This window comes from Coregonus lavaretus, assembly GCF_964263955.1.
Source record: "Coregonus lavaretus genome assembly, chromosome: 37".
NCBI lineage: Eukaryota > Metazoa > Chordata > Actinopteri > Salmoniformes > Salmonidae > Coregonus > Coregonus lavaretus.
In genome coordinates, this window is record NC_140024.1 from 33,855,250 (window position 1) to 33,877,838 (window position 22,589).

Sequence of the window (22,589 nt, forward strand, 5' to 3'; positions counted from 1 at the left end):
CCAAATTACATGCAATTCACATTATACTTTTGTGTTTCTGTTCATTTTCAAGTAATGACAAAAATATATATATATATAATTTTTTACATTTTTAGTCATTTAGCAGACGCTCTTATCCAGAGTGCATACATTTCCTTTTCATACTGGTCCCCCGTGGGAATCGAACCCACAACCCTGGCGTTGCAAACGCCATGCTCTACCAACTGACCTACACATGACTACATAATGCATGCAAACTTTATTTAAAGTCTCAGCTATATCTTTCCATTACTTACCCCTTTTTTCTTATGGTAAGAGCAAAGAGAGAACTGCTTGGGGCCCCCCTCATGGAAAACACCAGTGGGGTGGATCAAAGCCGGAAGTGTTTGAATCTGATTGGTGCAAGCTCAGTTGATGCTGTTAACCAGATAGATGTCCTCTGTAGCTCAGCTGGTAGAGCACGGCGCTTGTGACGCCAAGGTAGTGGGTTCGATCCCCGGGACCACCCATACACAAAAATGTATGCACGCATGACTGTAAGTCGCTTTGGATAAAAGCGTCTGCTAAATGGCATATTATTATATTATTATTATTGAACGCAGCACCGGCTGAGTTTCCCGCCTGAACTGGCTTCACTTAATAAATATCTAAGGCTGCATTTACACAGGCAGCCCAATTCTGATCTTTTCACATCAGATATTGTTCAGATCTGATTGGTGAAAAAAATATCCTTTCCTTGTCTCCTTTAAATAAGTGGTTGCACAGGGTCTTAACATTAAATTCAGATAAAATACAATTGTATTTGTCACATGTAAATTATTCTTGGTACTGAGATATTTCGGAATGTATTGGTGGTGGCACTCTTGAGTAGAAACATGGTACATCACAAATCACAGTCAGACACATTTGGATCAAGGCTATTCATTTTAATAAGGCACTTTGGATTCAGATTCAGTCATGTCTCAGCCAGCACACAAGCTAATTTTACACTAAAAACATTCAGAAAATTAGTGGTTTGATTTCCAGGCTGGGATTCATATTACAAAAACACTACTTTTGATATGGATGTTATTTGTCGATGTAAGGAAACCTCTTGTTTGCTCCGTATCCCGAGGGGCCTGGTTTAGCCTCTCTCCTCTCTGGCTTGACCTCCTTGTCTGACACATTCTGATGGGGATCTCTGGAAGTGCTGGCCTTCACACCTGTGAAACCAGTAGCCTTGACAGCTATAAGAAATATTGACATTTAGACTATGCTGTTGTAACAGAGAGTTCCTCCCTGTACAACCCACCCAGGACACAAACCCACTTTGTCAACAATGCTTCATACCTGCAAATCAGAGTTAAAACCACTAGGTACAACTTTTTTATTGTAGCCACTAGCATCTACTGCATATTGTTGTAAATAAAAAACTATAGTATGATCACCTCTATCATCATCACTATTAGCATCATTATCATCATCACTAGCATCATCACTAGTATCATCACTAGCATCACCACTAGTACCATCGATAGCATCATCACTAGTATCATCACTAGTATCATCACTAGCATCACCACTAGTACCATCGATAGCATCATCACTAGTATCATCATGATCATCATTAGCATCATCACTAGTATCATCACTAGTACCATCACTAGTTTCACTAGTACCATCACTAGTTTCACTAGTACCATCACTAGTATCATCACTAGCATCATCAGTAGTATCACTAGTATCATCACTAGTATCACTAGTACCATCAATAGTACCATCACTAGTATCACTAGTACCATCACTAGTGTCATCACTAGTATCATCACTAGCATCATCACCAGTATCATCACTAGCATCATCACTAGCATCATCACTAGCATCATCACTAGCATCATCACTAGTATCATCACCAGTATCATCACCAGTATCATCACTAGCATCATCACCAGTATCATCACTAGCATCATCACCAGTATCATCACTAGCATCATCACCAGTATCATCACTAGCATCATCACTAGCATCATCACCAGTATCATCATTAGCATCATCACCAGTATCATCATTAGCATCATCACTAGCATCATCACTAGTACCATCACTAGTACCATCACTAGTATCATCACTAGTATCATTACTAGCATCATCACCAGTATCATCACTAGCATCATCACTAGCATCATCACTAGCATCATCACTAGTATAATCACTAGCATCATCACCAGTATCATCACTAGCATCATCACTAGCATCATCACCAGTATCATCACTAGCATCATCACCAGTATCATCACTAGCATCATCACTAGCATCATCACTAGCATTATCACTAGCATCATCACTAGCATCATCACCAGTATCATCACTAGCATCATCACTAGCATCATCACTAGTATAATCACTAGTATAATCACTAGCATCATCACCAGTATCATCACTAGCATCATCACCAGTATAATCACTAGTATCATCACTAGTATCACTAGTACCATCACTAGCATCATCACTAGCATCATCACTAGCATCATCACTAGCATCACTAGTATCATCACTAGTATCATCACTAGCATCATCACTAGTACCATCACTAGCATCATCACTAGCATCATCACTAGCATCACTAGCATCATCACTAGCATCATCAGTAGTATAATCACCAGTATCATTACATTTACATTTTAGTCATTTAGCAGACGCTCTTATCCAGAGCGACTTACAGTTAGCACATACATTATTTTATCGAACCCACAACCCTGGCGTTGCAAACGCCATGCTCTACCAACTGAGCTACATCACTAGCATCATCACCAGTATCAACACTAGCATCATCACCAGTATCATCACTAGCATCATCACTAGCATCATCACTAGTATAATCACTAGTACCATCACTAGTACCATCACTAGTATCATCCCTAGCATCATCACTAGCATCATCACCAGTATCATCACTAGCATCATCACCAGTATCATCACTAGCATAATCACCAGTATCATCACTAGCATCATCACTAGCATCATCACCAGTAGCATCATCACCAGTATCATCACTAGCATCATCACCAGTACCATCACCAGTACCATCACTAGCATCATCACCAGTATCATCACTAGCATCATCACTAGCATCATCACTAGTATAATCACTAGCATCATCACCAGTATCATCACTAGTATCATCACTAGTATCATCACTAGCATCATCACTAGCATCATCACTAGCATCATTAGTATCATCACTAGTATCATCACTAGTATCATCACTAGTATCACTAGCATCATCACTAGCATCATCACTAGCATCATCACTAGTATCTTCACTAGCATCATCACTAGCATCATCACTAGCATCATCACCAGTATCATCACTAGCATCATCACTAGTATCATCACTAGCATCATCACTAGTATAATCACTAGTATCATCACTAGTATCATCACTAGCATCATCACTAGCATCATCACTAGCATCATCACTAGCATCATCACAAGCATCATCACTAGTATAATCACTAGTATAATCACTAGTATCATCACTAGCATCATCACTAGCATCATCACAAGCATCATCACTAGTATAATCACTAGTATAATCACTAGCATCATCACCAGTATCATCACTAGCATCATCACTAGTATCATCACTAGCATCCTCACTAGCATCATCACTAGTATCATCACTAGTATCATCACTAGTATCATCACTAGTATCACTAGTACCATCACTAGCATAATCACTAGCATCACTAGTATCATCACCAGCATCATCACTAGCATAATCACTAGTATCATCACTAGTATCACTAGTACCATCACTAGTATAATCACTAGCATCATCACTAGCATCATCACTAGTACCATCACTAGTATCATCACTAGTATTATCACTAGCATCATCACTAGTATCACTAGCATCATCACTAGTATCATCATGATCATCATTAGCATCATCACTCACATGGAACTCTGGGGGCCTCTCTCTCACACTTGAGTGTACTCAGGGAAAGGCACTCAGCGATCCAGGACAGCACCTCCCCACTGTACTTCACCTGGGGTTGGGACAGACAGAGGCATACCTATTACACACATTTACACACATTTACGTCATTTAGCAGACGCTCTTATCCAGAGCGACTTACAAATTGACACACCTTTGATAATACACACACATGCACCATCACTGGTGTTGTCTGGCCGAGTTTGCACTTTTGGGACTACTCTATTGGTTCTATTATGCCGGGCAAGATAAATAAATAGCTATTTTTGTACCTGAGCTTCCATGGATGACATCCGCTTCTCTTGCTCCTTGAATCCTCCAACAATCTTCAATAAGCTCTGAACCCTTTTGTCACAAAGAAAAACATTTGAAAAACACATTGAATATCACTGACACAAATGAAGGGTACAGACTGACTTAAAGGTAGTTCATAAGAATTACAAATATACAGCACACATAACGTGGTGGGAATGGATCAATACCATTTACAAAACAAAACACTGTGTAAGGGTTACTTGGAAGAGGTGCTCTTCAGTCTCTCCTCGCTGCTCTCCAGGTGCTGGTGTTCCAGTTTGGCCAGGTAGTTCTCCTTCTGTACAGTCTCCCAGGTGATCAACCTCTGGTCCAGACCTGCAGGCAGCTCCCTCTCTGAACACACAGCACCAACACCACTCTGTAAGATTCTATATACTAGCACCAACGCCACTCTGTAAGATTCTATATACTAGTGCCAACACCACTCTGTAAGATTCTATATACTAGCACCAACACCACTCTGTAAGATTCTATATACTAGCACCAACACCACTCTGTAAGATTCTATATACTAGCACCAACACCACTCTGTAAGATTCTATATACTAGCACCAACACCACTCTGTAAGATTCTATATACTAGCACCAACACCACTCTGTAAGATTCTATATACTAGCACCAACACCACTCTGTAAGATTCTATATACTATCACCAACACCACTCTGTAAGATTCTATATACTAGCACCAACACCACTCTGTAAGATTCTATATACTATCACCAACACCACTCTAAGAGTCTATATACTAGCACCAACACCACTCTGTAAGATTCTATATACTATCACCAACACCACTCTGTAAGATTCTATATACTATCACCAACACCACTCTGTAAGATTCTATATACTAGCACCAACACCACTCTGTAAGATTCTATATACTAGCACCAACACCACTCTAAGATTCTATATACTAGCACCAACACCACTCTGTAAGATTCTATATACTAGCACCAACACCACTCTGTAAGATTCTATATACTAGCACCAACACCACTCTGTAAGATTCTATATACTAGCACCAACACCACTCTGTAAGATTCTATATACTAGCACCAACACCACTCTGTAAGATTCTATATACTAGCACCAACACCACTCTGTAAGATTCTATATACTAGCACCAACACCACTCTGTAAGATTCTATATACTAGCACCAACACCACTCTGTAAGATTCTATATACTAGCACCAACACCACTCTGTAAGATTCTATATACTAGCACCAACACCACTCTGTAAGATTCTATATACTAGCACCAACACCACTCTGTAAGATTCTATATACTAGCACCAACACCACTCTGTAAGATTCTATATACTAGCACCAACACCACTCTGTAAGATTCTATATACTATCACCAACACCACTCTAAGATTCTATATACTAGCACCAACACCACTCTGTAAGATTCTATATACTAGCACCAACACCACTCTGTAAGATTCTATATACTAGCACCAACACCACTCTGTAAGATTCTATATACTAGCACCAACACCACTCTGTAAGATTCTATATACTATCACCAACACCACTCTAAGATTCTATATACTAGCACCAACACCACTCTGTAAGATTCTATATACTAGCACCAACACCACTCTGTAAGATTCTATATACTAGCACCAACACCACTCTGTAAGATTCTATATACTAGCACCAACATCACTCTGTAAGATTCTACATACTAGCACCAACACCACGGTCTAAGGACCTGTACACTGTCCATGTGAGTTCTTTTTCATTTTAAACTTAATTACATTGTGTACGTTCACTCTACGATGTGCAGTAGGGCTGTTGCAACCGACAACATATAAAAACACATGTACTGTATATGAACGTGTGAATGCGTGTGTGTAAGTATTCACCTGCAGTACCTAAGTATACATGTACAGTGGGGAAAACAAGTATTTGATACACTGCCGATTTTGCAGGTTTTCTTACTTACAAAGCATGTAGAGGTCTGTAATTTTTATCATAGGTACACTTCAACTGTGAGAGACGGAATCTAAAACAAAAATCCAGAAAATCATATTGTATGATTTTTAAGTAATGAATATGCATTTTATTGCATGACATAAGTATTTGATACATCAGAAAAGCAGAACTTAATATTTGTACAGAAACCTTTGTTTGCAATTACAGAGATCATACGTTTCCTGTAGGTCTTGACCAGGTTTGCACACACTGCAGCAGGGATTTTGGCCCACTCCTCCATACAGACCTTCTCCAGATCCTTCAGGTTTCGGGGCTGTCACTGGGCAATACGGACTTTCAGCTCCCTCCAAAGATTTTCTATTAGGTTCAGGTCTGGAGACTGGCTAGGCCACTCCAGGACCTTGAGATGCTTCTTACGGAGCCACTCCTTAGTTGCCCTGGCTGTGTGTTTCGGGTTGTTGTCATGCTGGAAGACCCAGCCACGATCCATCTTTAATGCTCTTACTGAGGGAAGGAGGTTGTTGGCCAAGATCTCGCGATACATGGCCCCATCCATCCTCCCCTCAATACGGTGCAGTCATCCTGTCCCCTTTGCAGAAAAGCATCCCCAAAGAATGATGTTTCCACCTCCATGCTTCAAGGTTGGGATGGTGTTCTTGGGGTTGTACTCATCCTTCTTCTTCCTCCAAACAAGGCGAGTGGAGTTTAGACCAAAAAGCTCAATTTTTGTCTCATCAGACCACATGACCTTCTCCCATTCCTCCTCTGGATCATCCAGATGGTCATTGGCAAACTTCAGACGGGCCTGGACATGCGCTGGCTTGAGCAGGGGGACCTTGCGTGCACTGCAGGATTTTAATCCATTACGGCGTAGTGTGTTACTAATGGTTTTCTTTGAGACTGTGGTCCCAGCTCTCTTCAGGTCATTGACCAGGTCCTGCCGTGTAGTTCTGGGCTGATCCCTCACCTTCCTCATGATCATTGATGCCCCACGAGGTGAGATCTTGCATGGAGCCCCAGACCGAGGGTGATTGACCGTCATCTTGAACTTCTTCCATTTTCTAATAATTGCGCCAACAGTTGTTGCCTTCTCACCAAGCTGCTTGCCTATTGTCCTGTAGCCCATCCCAGCCTTGTGCAGATCTACAATTTTATCCCTGATGTCCTTACACAGCTCTCTGGTCTTGGCCATTGTGGAGAGGTTGGAGTCTGTTTGATTGAGTGTGTGGACAGGTGTCTTTTATACAGGTAACGAGTTCAAACAGGTGCAGTTAATACAGGTAATGAGTGGAGAACAGGAGGGCTTCTTAAAGAAAAACTAACAGGTCTGTGAGAGCCGGAATTCTTACTGGTTGGTAGGTGATCAAATACTTATGTCATGCAATAAAATGCAAATTAATTACTTAAAAATCATACAATGTGATTTTCTGGATTTTTGTTTTAGATTCCGTCTCTCACAGTTGAAGTGTACCTATGATAAAAAATTACAGACCTCTACATGCTTTGTAAGTAGGAAAACCTGCAAAATCGGCAGTGTATCAAATACTTGTTCTCCCCACTGTATGTATGCGATGTCAATACGTATGTCTATGGCCCTACCCAGTTGCTCCAGTTTGGGCTCAGGCCTCTTGACGAGGCTGAGGAGGAGCTGGGAGCAGTGGCTGATTATGATGAAGGGCGGAGCTAAGGCTGGCCGGCTGTGGTACTCCACGATCAGGTTGTACCTCTGGAACTTCCAGAAGATGTCCGTGTTGCCCTGCACCACCTGGAACGTGTAGCTGTAAGCACGGAGGTGGACGAAAGATCACAGTGAGAATACAGTGCATGAGATACTGTTAAGTAAGTATTCATCTTTTTCTGTGGAAAATCCAAGGCAGAGAGACAGTTGAATTGTGTACGCCCATGAAATACACAACCCTAATAATTAATATTATTAATAATCATGTCAGATGGTTAGTGGTTAAGAGCGTTGTGCCAGTAACCGAAAGGTCGCTGGTTCTAATCCCCGAGCTGACTAGGTGAAAAATCTGTCAATGTGCCCTTGAGCAAGGCACTTAACCCTAATTGCTCCTGTAAGTCGCTCTGGATAAGAGCGTCTGCTAAATGACTGAAAAAAAAAAATGCCAGACTTCCTTTAAATCATTAAAAACACTGTAGGTCTAGGGGCTTTACTCAAACAAAACGTTTTACCAGGTGTTCTGGGTCAGTGAAAAACCAACAAAAGTATGTTTGAATGATTGTGCCTGAGAGTTTCTTTTGGTTTCACACTGTGGATGTCAATGAATACATCCAAACCTCTCTTCTTGGAGCACATGACAATTGAATTTGGCCCTGAATTGGGACATGTTTTGAAGTCAAGCTCCCTCATCAGAGTGAACTATTCTTTCCTGGGCGATGACTGTGACCAGAGTGCCGCGTGTGTTGAGTTTTAGACCTGAACATAGCGATGAGGAGGTTGAGCAGCAGAACGTTGGTAACCAGTAAGAAGATGACCAGCAGCAGGATGACCAGCCAGTTGGCGTAGATGTTGGGGCAGGGGGGCAGAGTTCCCATGATGATCTCCTCTATCTCTGTGGTGCAGTTGGTGTCGGGCATCCGTGCCTCTGGGAAGATTAGATTAAGATAGTTCTTCATTATCTGTCGTTCACAGATATTTGCTTTTTACGAACAAGAAAATGCACTGCTTAACACAGACGCAGGTTGCCCGCTGAGCAGTGCCCGGCAGTGTGGTCAAGCATGGAGAAATACTTTGTTTTACACCAAGGGCCCTTATAGTCACTAACAATTCAAGAGATACATTGAATGACAAGAAGATGTCGCACCGAACGAAACTGAACTACATGTAAACTACATGTTAACTGAACTACAAACAGCACCAGTCAAAAGTTTGGACACACCTACTCCAGGGCTTTTCTTTATTTTTACTATTTTCTACATTGTAGAATAATACTGAAGACATCGAAACTATGAAATAACACATTTTGAATCATGTAGTCATGTGTCTGTTACTTGAACTCTGTGAAGCATTTATTTGGGCTGCAATCTGAGGTGCAGTTAACTCTAATGAACTGAGTTGGTTTTTGCGACTGCACTTGAAGAAACGTTCAAGGTTCTTGACATTTTCCTGATTGACTGACCTTTATGTCTTGAAGTAATGATAGACTGTCGTTTCTCTTTGCTTATTTGAGCTGTTTTTGCCATAATATGGACTTGGTCTTTTACCAAATAGGGCTATCTTCTGTATACCCCCCATACCCTGTCACAACACAACTGATTGGCTCAAACACATTAAGAAGGAAGAAATTCCACAAATTAACATTTAAGAAGGCACACCTGTTAATTGAAATGCATTCCAGGTGACTACTTCATGAAGCTGGTTGAGAGAATGCCAAGAGTGTGCAAAGCTGTCATCAAGGCAAAGGGTGGCTACTTTGAAGAATCTCAAATCTAAAATATATTTTGATTTGTTTAACACTTTTTTGGTTACTACATGATTCCATATCTGTTATTTCATAGTTTTAATGTCTTCACTACTATTCTAAAGAAAAACCCTGGAATGAGTAGGTGTGTCCAAACTTTTGACTGGTACTGTATATACTACATGTAAACATAACTATATGTAAACTACATGTAAACTGAACTACATGTAACTACATGTATACTACATGTAAACTACATGTAAAATAGATGAAAATGGAACTACATGTAAAATACAAGTAAATGGAACTACATGTAAACTACATGTAAACTGAACTACATGTAAACTACATGTATACTACATGTAAACGAACCTACATGTAAACTACATGAAAATGGAACTACATGTAAAATACGTGTAAAGTACATGTAAATGGAACTATATGTCAACTACATGTAAACTGAACTACATGCAAACTACATGTAAATTACATGTTAATTGAATTACATGCAAACTACATGTTAATTGAATTACATGCAAACTACATGTAAACTACATGTACACTTGTAAACTGAACTACGTGTAAACTACTTGTAAACTGAACTACATGTAAACTACATGTAAACTGAACTACATGGAAACTACATGTATATGACTATAACAGAGCACACAAATTGCTAGAAAACAGAAAACATTCTATCTCACCATCAATCTCCTCCAATGGGATCTGGCCAAAGATGTGCAGGTAGGGTCGGTACAGGACCCTGCGGAACACCCAGTCTAGGCGCGGGTCGTTGGGGTGGAGAAGGGCCTGAGTAGCCACGCCGTACGCTATGAGCCACACACTCAGGAAGAAGAGGAAGAAGAACACATCCTTCATCTGCCAGGAAGAACAGAGCACAAACATTACGTGTAATCCTCATCTGACATATACTACATGACCAAAAGTATGTGGACACCTGCTTGTTGAACATCTCATTCCAAAATCATGGGCATTAATATGGAGTTGCCCCCCCCTTTGCTGCTATAGCAGCTTCAACTCGTCTGGGAAGGCTTTCTACTAGATGTTGGAACATTGCTGCGGGGACTTGCTTCCATTCAGCCACAAGAGCATTAGTGAGGTCGGGCAATGATGTTGGGCGATTTGGCCTGGCTCGCAGTCGCCGTTACAATTCATCCCAAAGGTGTTCGATGGGGTGGAGGTCAGAGCTCTGTGCAGGCCAGTCAAATTCTTCCACACGGACCTTGATAAACCATTTCTGTATGGACCTCACTTTGTGCACGGGGGCATTGTCATGCTAAAACAGGAAACTGTTGTCACAAAGTTGGAAGCACAGAATCGTCTAGAATGTCATTGTATGCTGTAGCATTACGATTTCCCTTCACTGGAACTAAGGGGCCTAGCCTGAACCATGAAAAACAGCCCCATACCATTATTCTACCTCCACTAAACTTTACAGTTGGCACTATGCATACGGGCAGGTAGCGTTCTCCTGGCATCCACCAAACCCAAATTCGTCCGTTGGTCTGCCAGATGGTGAAGCGTGATTCATCACTCCAGAGAACGCGTTTCCACTGCTCCAGAGTCCAATGGCGGCGAGCTTTACACCACTAATACCGACGCTTGGCATTGCGCATGGTGATCTTAGGCTTGTGTGCGGCTGCTCGGCCATGGAAACCCATTTCATGAAGGTCCCGACGAACAGTTATTGTGCTGACATTACTTCCAGAGGCAGTTTGGAACTAGTGAGTGTTGCAACCGAGGACAGATGATTTTTACGCGCTACGTGCTTCAGCGCTCGATGGTCCCGTTCTGTGAGCTTGTGTGGCCTACCACTTCGCGGCTGAGCCGTTGTTGCTCCTAGATGTTTCCACTTCACAATAAAAGTACTTACAGTTGTCCGGGGCAGCTCTAGCAGGGCAGAAATTTGACAAACTGACTGGTTGGAAAAGTGGCGGTGCCACGTTGAAAGTCACTGAGCTCTTCATAAAGGCCATTCTACTGCCAATGTTTGTCTGTGGAGATTGCATGGCTGTGTGCTCGATTTTATGCAAACCTGTCAGCAATGAGTGTGGTTGAAATCCACTAATTTGAAGGGATGTCCACATACTTTTGTAGATATAGTGTACAAATGTACCAGTTTATAAAGTATGGTTATAACCACAATTCCATTTGTGGGTTGGGGTCAATTGCATTTAAATTCAAGTCAATTCAGGGAGTACACTGGAATTCCAATTCCAATTCTCAAAAAGAAAATTCAATGACAAGAATTACAAATTTGAATTTGGTTTACTTTCTGAATTGACTGGAATTTAAATGGATTGACCTCAACCCTGATACACAAATACATTTGATTTTTCAAAATTCGGTTTAGTGGGTCTACGTTGTATTTATGGATCAAGCTTTGTGGGTGTAGTCATACACGTTTGTCTTTTTAACAGTACTATACTTTACCATCCTCTCCACAATGATGATCTTGGGCCCCAGTTGCTTGTGGATGGCGAAGATGTGGATGAGGCGTAGTGTGAACACCATGAAGTCCAGCGCCAGAACCGTGCGTCCCGCCTCATACGTATCTTTCACCATCCTGTAATAATTACATCCTACATTAGACCTATATTAAACTATGGCCCTCAAATTCAAATCTGGACCTCGAAGCCAGTTCCACAGATTTTTTTCATTCTCCCCCCTCTAATCAGGGACTGATTAAGACCTGGGACACCAGGTCACTAGATATCACACCTAAACTATAGCCTATCAAAACGAATTTCCTGTTAGAAATTATCAATTTAAAAAAATGTATACATATTCCTCCTGCTGCAGGATTATTTTACTGTTGCGACGAAACTGGTCAAATTTTAGATCCTACACCTGCTCACCTGCAGGACACTCCGATTACGAAGAGCGAGATGGCCACCATGTCACACTTGTTCCAGTTGTCCTCCACGTACAGCTTGAATTTCTTTAGGATGCTCATGTCTTCGTCTGTGAAGAAACTCTGCATCGCCCAGGTTAATAAAGCGTTAGTTCACCCAGTTAGAAAATCACAATTAGCAGTATCATTCGATTAGCAGTATCACAACATTTGAGGTCATTTGAGTAATTTATGTTAAATTTCCCCAGGCTAAACGTCATTGTTCCTCAACAACAGTCCTCGAAGTATCCTCAACGCTGCACATATTTTGTCTAGCCACACACCTGATGCAATTCATCACGAGCTGTGTGAGCAAAGATTACCTGAGGAGCAGAGTTGAGAAGCCCTGAAATGGAACCCTATTCCTAGTGCACTACTTAGTGTTTTGAACAGGGCCCTTGTCGAACGTAGTGCACTATATAGGGAATAGGGTGCCATTTCAGACACACATACTGTGGCCAAAAACAGGTTGAATCAACGTTTTTTTCCCACGTAATTTCAACAAAATAATTAAATGTGATGATGTTGAATCAACTGATTGGATTTTCAAAAAGTAATCAAACGATTAAAAAAAAATAATAATAACACTCACCCCAACTTTTAACCTAAATCCAAGGACTTTAGTTGACAACTCAACCAAATGTAAATCAAAACTAGATGTTAAATTGACTTCTGTGCCCAGCGGGAAGTGATGTCAATGATGAAGACATGGGATGGGCTCATGGTCTACTGGGGTAGCTCTGCCAGTGTCACCCTCAGCCCTAGAAGGGCATTTCCTCTTGGTCTAACGATTAAGACGTTTGTTTTTTTCTCCCGCGGGAGACCCGGCTTCAGATCCCAGCCGTGACGTCAACATACCTGTCTCAGCTCCTCCAGCACCAGGGTGAAGACCCAGAAGTAGAGCATGATCTCCGGGGCCCCAGGGCCCGCGGGGGGCGGAGGACGGAAGTCCAGCAGGAGCACGTAGGTGAAAAGGATGAGGAAGGCAAAGTACATGATGACGTTGCCTAGGAACACAGTGACCGGGGCGCTCCAGAAGCGATGCCAGCGACGCAGCAGGAACCGCCACCACACGCCGGCGCTGCTCTGGCCCTCCACGCCATCAGGTGGACCCCGCGAGTCTCTGGAACACCATACAACAAATTGAAAATTGGGAATTTTACTTGAAAATCATTTTTTTCATATACAGTTGTAGTATCTGAAGATTCTATGACTTTGGCTGAGGTTTGCATATTGTTGGTTAAATGAACTTTACTCTGCTTTGCTGAAACATCTGGAAAACATTACTACAGAGGCCCCTTGAAACAGAGGACATTTGAGATGTGGAGGTTAGGGATTGGTCTATTCAAATCACGCCATATTATGTTACATAGGATATAAATACCAGGGTTTGAACAAAGGACTGAGAGAATAACATATTAGAGATTGGGTCAGTTGTTCTCCCGACTTCTGCAGGAGTCTGTAAATTGATACTGTAATCTTTGATGTAATAAACCATTATAATCAAGGACAGTGTCAGCGGATTTCTTGTCTTCACAGCAGGTCAGCATCGTTGTCTCGACACCACACAGTATTCTTCAAAAGTCCACTAAAATGCTAGCCTCGTATTACCAGACTGGCTGGCTCACGAGGCTGCTAAAATGCAGGTTGACATAAAGTGTAGTCAACTTTGTTCTAAGAGCAGAAAGAATCTGATTGGTTTAGGGCAGAACAAATCCGATTGCTTTCTAAAAAGGGCTGAGTTTTTGCGCTTGAAGTCTGCCCTTAGGGCACCAAGTGATCGTGATCCAAACTAACATTACTTCCCCTGGGGAAGCATTTCAACAGTGCATTCGATTGGCTGCCCCAAGGGCAGTTTATACTTTTGTCATACCTTTTGCTCTTGAAGTCTGCCCTTATGGCCTCAAGTGATCTTGACCCAAACTAACATTACTGCCCCCCAGGGCAGCATTAGAGTCTGTTCCAATTTCTTTTGTTTATATAGCTTATTCAACTAAACGTTTAATAAATCAAACGTTAACTGACCTACTGGCAGATTTTTGACCTAGCTTGCTAGCTATTTCTATTTTATAATTCAATCTTAGTAGGAGGTAGCGCTCTGCTCAGCTAAGCTACATATAGCTTAGCATTTTACGTTTCTGCTCCCAGGTAAACATAACAGTCCCATTCCAATTTTTAAGTTCATATAGCTTATTCAACTAAATATTTTGATAAAGTAAGTGGGAGCTGATTTACTGGTATATTTGAGACCTAGCTAGCTAGTTCTAACCTATTGTCACTACTTTAGTATGAGATAGCTATCTGCTAGCCAAATAGCTCTGTTAAGCTTATCATTTTACGTTGCCACAGCTGTGTAACAGTCCATCCCCATTTTTTAAAGTTCATATAGCTTTATTCAACTTAACATTTCACTAAAGCAAATGTTAGTTGACTTACTTGTATATTTCTGACTCCTAGCTAGCTAGCTATTTATTAATGAAACATGAGTGGCTAAGAGGTAAATGCTTAGCTAGCTACCTTGCTCTGATTCGTTTAGCATGTTGCTGCTAGCTTTTTACATTTGACGCTTTGCTTCAAGTCGTCCGATCAGTTGTATCTTAGAGATATTGTCACATTTGTCTGACTACTGTAACAAAATCATGATTTCAAAACGTTACAACTTGTAGTACATTTTATTTACAAGATACTCAGTTCAAACCTCCGCCATGTTTTCAAAAATTGTGCAACTGTTAAACTGCGCCCATTGACCTTCTAGAAACCAATCGGATTTGTTCTTCCCTAAACCAATCAGATTATTTCTGCCCTTAGAACAAAGTTTATTACACTTTATGTCCCTTTATAAACAGCAGGTATAGTATACTAAATCGTTTTAGAACTCACAAAGGGCCATGGTCTGTTAGTAGCAGGCCCTTTTCTGTGTCCAGACTGTCCAGCTCCACATACTGTTCCTCTCCTCCACCACGACTGTCTAACTCCTCATCACTGCATCATTACACACATAGAGACAACATGACTACACACACACATACACACACACACACACACAAACACACACACACACACACACACACACGGGCGCATACACACACACACACACACGGGCGCATACACACACACACATACACACACAAAGGGCACATAAACACACACACACACACACGAACATATTGACCCAAGCACACTTACATATGGACGCAAACACTCAAATGAGTGCCCACAACGTTGTGTTTCGACAACAGACATGCATTCTACGGTTCCTACCATACCGTGGAAATGACTCTCTGACAACATTGACAGTATTAAGCTAGATTGCCGTGGCGACCTGAACTTGATGAGGTTGGTCCAGATGAGAGGGGGACAGAAGAAAGACAGCACCAGTCTGGAGATGGCTGTGTCTGTGGTCATCGCCCCCCACCAGATCTTAGTGAGGAACCCCTGGGACAAACCATGATCACTGTTATCACACAACCTTATCTTAGGTCATACTAATGTTTAACAGATTTCTTTTTTTTTTTTTTTTAAAGAGAGGCGAGCACATTTTAGAAAGAGGTAGATCAGATGTAATCCGAGAGGAAGTTACGTCACCCCATAAAACACACCGATCTACACTGAAACCAGCAGAGGGCTCATCACCCCATAAAACACACCTATCGACACTGAAACCAGCAGAGGGCTCATCACCCCATAAAACACACCTATCGACACTGAAACCAGCAGAGGGCTCATCACCCCATAAAACACACCTATCGACACTGAAACCAGCAGAGGGCTCATCACCCCATAAAACACACCTATCGACACTGAAACCAGCAGAGGGCTCATCACCCCATAAAACACACCTATCGACACTGAAACCAGCAGAGGGCACATCACCCCATAAAACAAACCTATCGACACTGAAACCAGCAGAGGGCTCATCACCCCATAAAACACACTTATCGACACTGAAACCAGCAGAGGGCTCATCACCCCATAAAACACACCTATCGACACTGAAACCAGCAGAGGGCTCATCACCCCATAAAACACACCTATCGACACTGAAACCAGCAGAGGGCACATCACCCCATAAAACACACCTATCGACAGTGGTGGAAAAAGTACCCAATTGTCATACTTAAAAGTAAAGATACCTTAATATAAAATCACTCAAGTAAAAGTGAAAGTCACCCAGTAAAATACTACTTGAATAAAAGTCTAAAAGTATTTGGTTTTAAATATTTAAGTATTAAAAATAAATGTAATTGATCAAATATACTTAAGTATCAAAAGTAAAAGTAAAAGTATAAATCATTTCAAAATCCTTATTTTTAAGCAAACCAGACGGCATCATTTTCTTGTTTTTTTAATTTATTTACGGATTGCCAGGGGCATGCTTCAACACACAGACATAATTTACAAAAGAGTCCACCAGATATGAGTCTGTAGGGATGACCAGGGATGTTCTCTTGATAAGTGTGTGAATTGGACCATTTTATTGCCCTGCTAAGCACTCAAAATGTAACGAGTACCTTTGGGTGTCAGAGAAAATGTAAGTAGTAAAAAGTACATTATTTTTTCGGAATGTAGTGAAGTAAAAGTAAAAGTTGTCCAAAATATAAATAGTAAAGTACAGATACCCAAAAAAACTACTTAAATAGTACTTTCAAGTATTTTTACTTAAGTACTTTACACCACTGTCTATCGACACAGAAACCAGCAGAGGGCACTTCACCCCATAAAACACCCCTATTGACACAGAAACCAGCAGAGGGCACTTCACCCCATAAAACACACCTATCGACACACGGTCTCACACCAAGAGAACTCCATGAATATTGTCCGTGTACACAGTCAAATCTATCTAATGTAATAATTTGTTTCGTAACATCAAGATTTGAAAGTAAGGAGGCCACATGTCTGTCTGAGTGTGTCTGTGTCTGTACATGTTACTGTAGCCTACCTGGACTCCATCGTGGGCGAAGAAGCACTTGGCGTCAGCCTCGGTTGCCAGGTTGAGGACGGTGGATTGATTCCAGCAGCGGGTCCTTCTCACCAGAAGAGCATAGGCCCTGTCCTCACTGTTAGAGTAGCACTCCCCAAACAGATCTGGCAACCCACACACACCAGACTCAACACACTTACCAAGACTTCACACCGTTCTTTAGTCTATAGGCATTGGTTGTATCTAGATTCTTATCTTGTGATGATCTTACTGTGAATCATAACCCTGTGAGAGTTCCCTAGGAAAACAGATACTTTCAGGGAACATCTTTGTCTTAATGGTGTATTTCAACTAAGGGATGGTTTGTGAGCCGAGAGCATTATGCCATCTCAGAGTGTGATACTGCATGTTTTATCCAGTGTGTGTGTGTATGTGCTCACACACTCCTTGTGTCTCTCACCTAGGGCAAACTGTTCATACTTGGCCTCCTTCATGCTGCGTGCTGATTCTGCCTCTGACTCCAGGCCAGACATCTCTTTCAGGATCTTACAACCAGCCAGAGCAGCAGCCACAGCCTCAGGACCCTGGACGAGAGAGAGAGAGAGAGAGAGAGAGAGAGACAGAGAGAGAGAGAGAGAGAGAGAGAGAGAGAGAGAGAGAGAGAGAGAGAGAGAGAGAGAGAGAGAGAGAGAGAGAGAGAGAGAGAGAGAGAGAGAGAGAGAGAGAGAGAGAGAGAGAGAGAGAGAGAGAGAGAGAGAGAGAGAGAGAAGGAGAGACACAGAGCAATACTTGAACAGAGCGATACTCAGTCATGAGGCATCAAAGCCAAAGGAATTGAATAATATTAAGACATGCTATAGATGGAAGGAAAGTAGTGTGGAAACCTATCAAACAACAATTAGGGAACATCAAATTCAATCCCTTTTAGACAACTTCCTGGACAAAATGTTTCACTGTAATAGTGAAGGTGTAAACTTGGCAGTAGAAAACCTAAACAGTATATTTGACCTCCGCTTCCCTATCAAATCAAAAAAATTTAAGCAGACAACCTAAGAAAATTAACAACAGTGACAAATGGTTTGATGAAGAATGCAAAAACCTAAGAAAGAAATTGAGAATCCTATCCAACCAAAAACATAGAGACCCAGAAAACCTGAGCCTATGCCTTCACTATGGTGTATCACTAAAACAATACAGAAATACACTACGGAAAAAGAAGGAACAACATGTCAGAAATCAGCTCAATGTAATTGAAGAATCCATAGAATCTAACCACTTCTGGGAAAATTGGAAAACACTAAACAAACAACAACACGAAGAGTTATCTATCCAAAATGGAGATGGGTGGATAAACCACTTCTCTAATCTTTTGGCTCTATAACAAAGAACAAACAGTAAAAACATATACATGATCAAATACAAATCTTAGACTCAACTATTAAAGACTACCAGAACCCACTGGATTCTCCAATTACATTGAATGAACTACAGGACAAAATACAAACCCCCCAACCCAAAAAGGCTTGTGGTGTTGATGGTATCCTAAATTAAATTATAAAATATGCCAGACCACAAATTCCAATTGGCTATACTTAAACTCTTTAACATCATCCTTAGCTCTGGCATCTTCCCCGATATTTGGAACCGAGGACCAATCCACAAAAGTGGAGACTAATTTGACCCCAATAACTACCGTGGGATTTGCACAGGGCCATGGGGTGAGACAGAGATGCAGCTTAAGCCCCACCCTCTTCAACATATATATCAACGAATTGGCGAGGGCACTAGAACAGTCTGCAGCAACCGGCCTCACCCTACTAGAATCTGAAGTCAAGTGTCTACTATTTTCTGATGATCTGGTGCTTCTGTCCCCAACCAAGGAGGGCCTACAGCAGCACCTAGATCTTCTGCACAGATTCTGTCAGACCTGGGCCCTGACAGTAAATCTCAGTAAGACAAAAATAAGGGTGTTCCAAAAAAGGTCCAGTTGCCAGGACCACAAATATAAATTCCATCTAGACACCGTTGCCCTAGAGCACACAAAAAACTATACATACCTCGGCCTAAACATCAGCGCCATTGGTAACTTCCACAAAGCTGTGAACGATCTGAGAGACAAGGCAAGAAGGGCCTTCTACGGCATCAAAAGGAACACAAAATTCGACATACCAATTAGGATCTGGCTAAAAATACTTGAATCAGTTATAGAACCCATTGCCCTTTATGGTTGTGAGGTCTGGGGTCCGCTCACCAACCAAGAATTCACGAAATGGGACAAAAACCAAATTGAGACTCTGCATGCAGAATTCTGCACAAATATCCTCTGTGTACAATGTAAAACACCATGCATGCAGAGCAGAATTAGGCCGATACCCGCTAATGATCAAAATCCAGAAAAGAGCCGTTAAATTCTACAACCACCTAAAAGGAAGCGATTCTCAAACCTTCCATAACAAAGCCATCACCTACAGAGACATGAACCTGGAGAAGAGTCCCCTAAGCAAGCTGGTCCTGGGTGTCACGGATTCAGCCGAGGGTGCTCCTCCTCCTTGCTCGGGCAGGCTACGGAGTTCGTCATCACCGGAGTACTAGCTACTACCGATCTATGTTTCTGTGTTCTACTTGTCTTGTCTTTATTGTTCACACCTGGTTCCCATTAGGTATTGATTACTTCCCTATTTAACCCTCTGGCTCCCACTGTATGTTGTGCGTGTTTGTTCATGTTTGGTTGTCGTCTGGTGAGCGGGTTTGTTTCCTCCCTGCGTGGAGGTTATGTTATTTACGTTACCTGCGAGTTAACATTTACATTTTTGTCATTTAGCAGACGCTCTTATCCAGAGCGACTTACAGTTAGTGAGTGCATACATTTTTATTTTTCATACTGGCCCCCCGTGGGAATCGAACCCACAACCCTGGCGTTGCAAACGCCATGCTCTACCAACTGAGCTACATCCCTGCCGGCCATTCCCTCCCCTACCCTGGACGGCGCTGGGCCAATTGTGCGCCGCCCCATGGGTCTAGTACGTTTTCGATTAGCTCTGTGTCCTGCTCCTGACTTCGTCCTACCGCATCACACTGACACCCTGACACTGGGGCTCTGTTCACAAACACAAACAGACCCCACAGAGCTCCAGGACAGCAACACAATTAGACCCAACCAAATAATGAGAAAACAAAAAGATTGGAAAGAATTAACAAAAACAGGGAGAAAACTAGAATGCTATTTGGCCCTAAACAGATAGTACACAGTGGCAGAATACCTGACCACTGTGACTGACTCAAAATTAAGGAAAGTTTTGACTATGTAAAGACTCAGTGAGCATAGTCTTGCTATTGAGAGAGTCCGCCGTAGGCAGACCTGGCTTTCAAGAGAAGACAGGCTATGTGCACACTGCCCACAAAATGAGGTGGAAACTGAGCTACACTTCCTAACCTCCTGCCAAATGTATGACCATATTAGAGACACATTTTTCCCTCAGATTACACAGATCCACAAATCCAATTTTGATGAACTCCCATTTCTAATGGGTGAAATACCACAGTGTGCCATCACAGCAGCAAGATTTGTGACATGTTACCACAAGAAAAGGGCAACCAGTGAAGAACAAACACCATTGTAAATACAACCATATTTATATTTATTTATTTTCCCTTTTGTACTTTAACTATTTGCACATCATTATAACACTGTATATATACAGTCATGGTCAAAAGTTTTGAGAAAGACACAAATACTAATTTTCACAAAGTCTGCTGCCTCAGTTTTGATGATGGCAATTTGCATATACTCCAGAATGTCATGAAGAGTAATCAGATGAATTGCAATTAATTGCAAAGTCCCTCTTTGCCATGAAAATGAACTTAATCCCCCAAAAACATTTCCACTGCATTTCAGCCCTGCCACAAAAGGACCAGCTGCCATCATGTCAGTGATTCTCTCATTAACACAGGTGAGAGTGTTGATGAGGACAAGGCTGGAGATCACTCTGTCATGCTGATTGAGTTAGAATAACAGACTGGAAGCTTTAAAAGGAGGGTGGTGCTTGACATCACTGTTCTTCCTCTGTTAACCATGGTTACCTGCAAGGAAACACGTGCCGTCATCATTGCTTTGCACAAAAAGGGCTTCACAGGCAAGGATATTGCTGCTAGTAAGATTGCACCTAAATCAACCATTTATCAGATCATCAAGAACTTCAAGGAGAGAGGTTCAATTGTTGTGAAGAAGGCATCAGGGCGCCCAAGAAAGTCCAGCAAGTGCCAGGACCGTCTCCTAAAGTTGATTCAGCTGCGGGATCGGGGCACCACCAGTACAGAGCTTGCTCAGGAATGGCATCAGGCAGGTGTGAGTGCATCTGCACGCACAGTGTGGCAAAGACTTTTGGAGGATGGCCTGGTGTCAAGAAGGGCAGCAAAGAAGCCACTTCTCTCCAGGAAAAACATAATGGACAGACTGATATTCTGAAAAAGGTACAGGGATTGGACTGCTGAGGACTGGGGTAAAGTCATTTTCTCTGATGAATCCCCTTTCCGATTGTTTGGGGCATCCGGAAAACACCTTGTCCGTAGAAGACAAGGTGAGCGCTACCATCAGTCCTGTGTCATGCCAACAGTAAAGCATCCTGAGACCATTCATGTGTGGGGTTGCTTCTCAGCCAAGGGCGTGGGCTCACTTACAATTTTGCCTAAGAACACAGCCATGAATAAAGAATGGTACCAACACATCCTCCGAGAGCAACTTCTCCCAACCATCCAAGAACAGTTTGGTGACAACCAATGCCTTTTCCAGCATGATGGAGCACCTTGCCATAAGGCAAAAGTGATAACTAAGTGGCTCGGGGAACAAAACATTGACATTTTGGGTCCATGGCCAGGAAACTCCCCAGACCATAATCCCATTGAGAACTTGTGGTCGATCCTCAAGAGGCGGGTGGACAAACAAAAACCCACAAATTCTGACAAACTCCAAGCATTGATTATGCAAGAATGGGCTGCCATCAGTCAGGATGTGGCCCAGAAGTTAATTGACAGCATGCCAGGGCGGATTGCAGAGGTCTTGAAAAAGAAGGGTCAACACTGCAAATATTGACTCTTTGCATAAACTTAATGTAATTG

The 22,589-nt window shown here is 42.0% G+C and overlaps 1 protein-coding gene across 1 annotated transcript in view; it reads right to left on the reverse strand.

Annotated features, from left to right (window-relative positions):
• Window positions 1-891: 891 nt before the first annotated feature.
• Window positions 892-22,589, reverse strand: part of LOC311111427 (transient receptor potential cation channel subfamily M member 5-like) — a gene marked incomplete at its 5' end in the record, with an annotated part of 22,328 nt that continues 630 nt past the window's right edge. Inside the window, 14 exons of the mRNA XM_084154142.1 lie at window positions 892-1,205; window positions 3,920-4,010; window positions 4,231-4,303; window positions 4,474-4,606; window positions 7,817-7,995; window positions 8,652-8,820; window positions 10,341-10,515; window positions 12,091-12,223; window positions 12,516-12,634; window positions 13,409-13,673; window positions 15,431-15,532; window positions 15,873-15,985; window positions 17,493-17,638; window positions 17,935-18,058. Coding sequence (XP_084010268.1) covers window positions 1,048-1,205; window positions 3,920-4,010; window positions 4,231-4,303; window positions 4,474-4,606; window positions 7,817-7,995; window positions 8,652-8,820; window positions 10,341-10,515; window positions 12,091-12,223; window positions 12,516-12,634; window positions 13,409-13,673; window positions 15,431-15,532; window positions 15,873-15,985; window positions 17,493-17,638; window positions 17,935-18,058 — 1,980 coding nt within the window. The 3' untranslated portion in view covers window positions 892-1,047. The remainder of the gene's footprint in view (window positions 1,206-3,919; window positions 4,011-4,230; window positions 4,304-4,473; window positions 4,607-7,816; window positions 7,996-8,651; window positions 8,821-10,340; window positions 10,516-12,090; window positions 12,224-12,515; window positions 12,635-13,408; window positions 13,674-15,430; window positions 15,533-15,872; window positions 15,986-17,492; window positions 17,639-17,934; window positions 18,059-22,589) is intronic.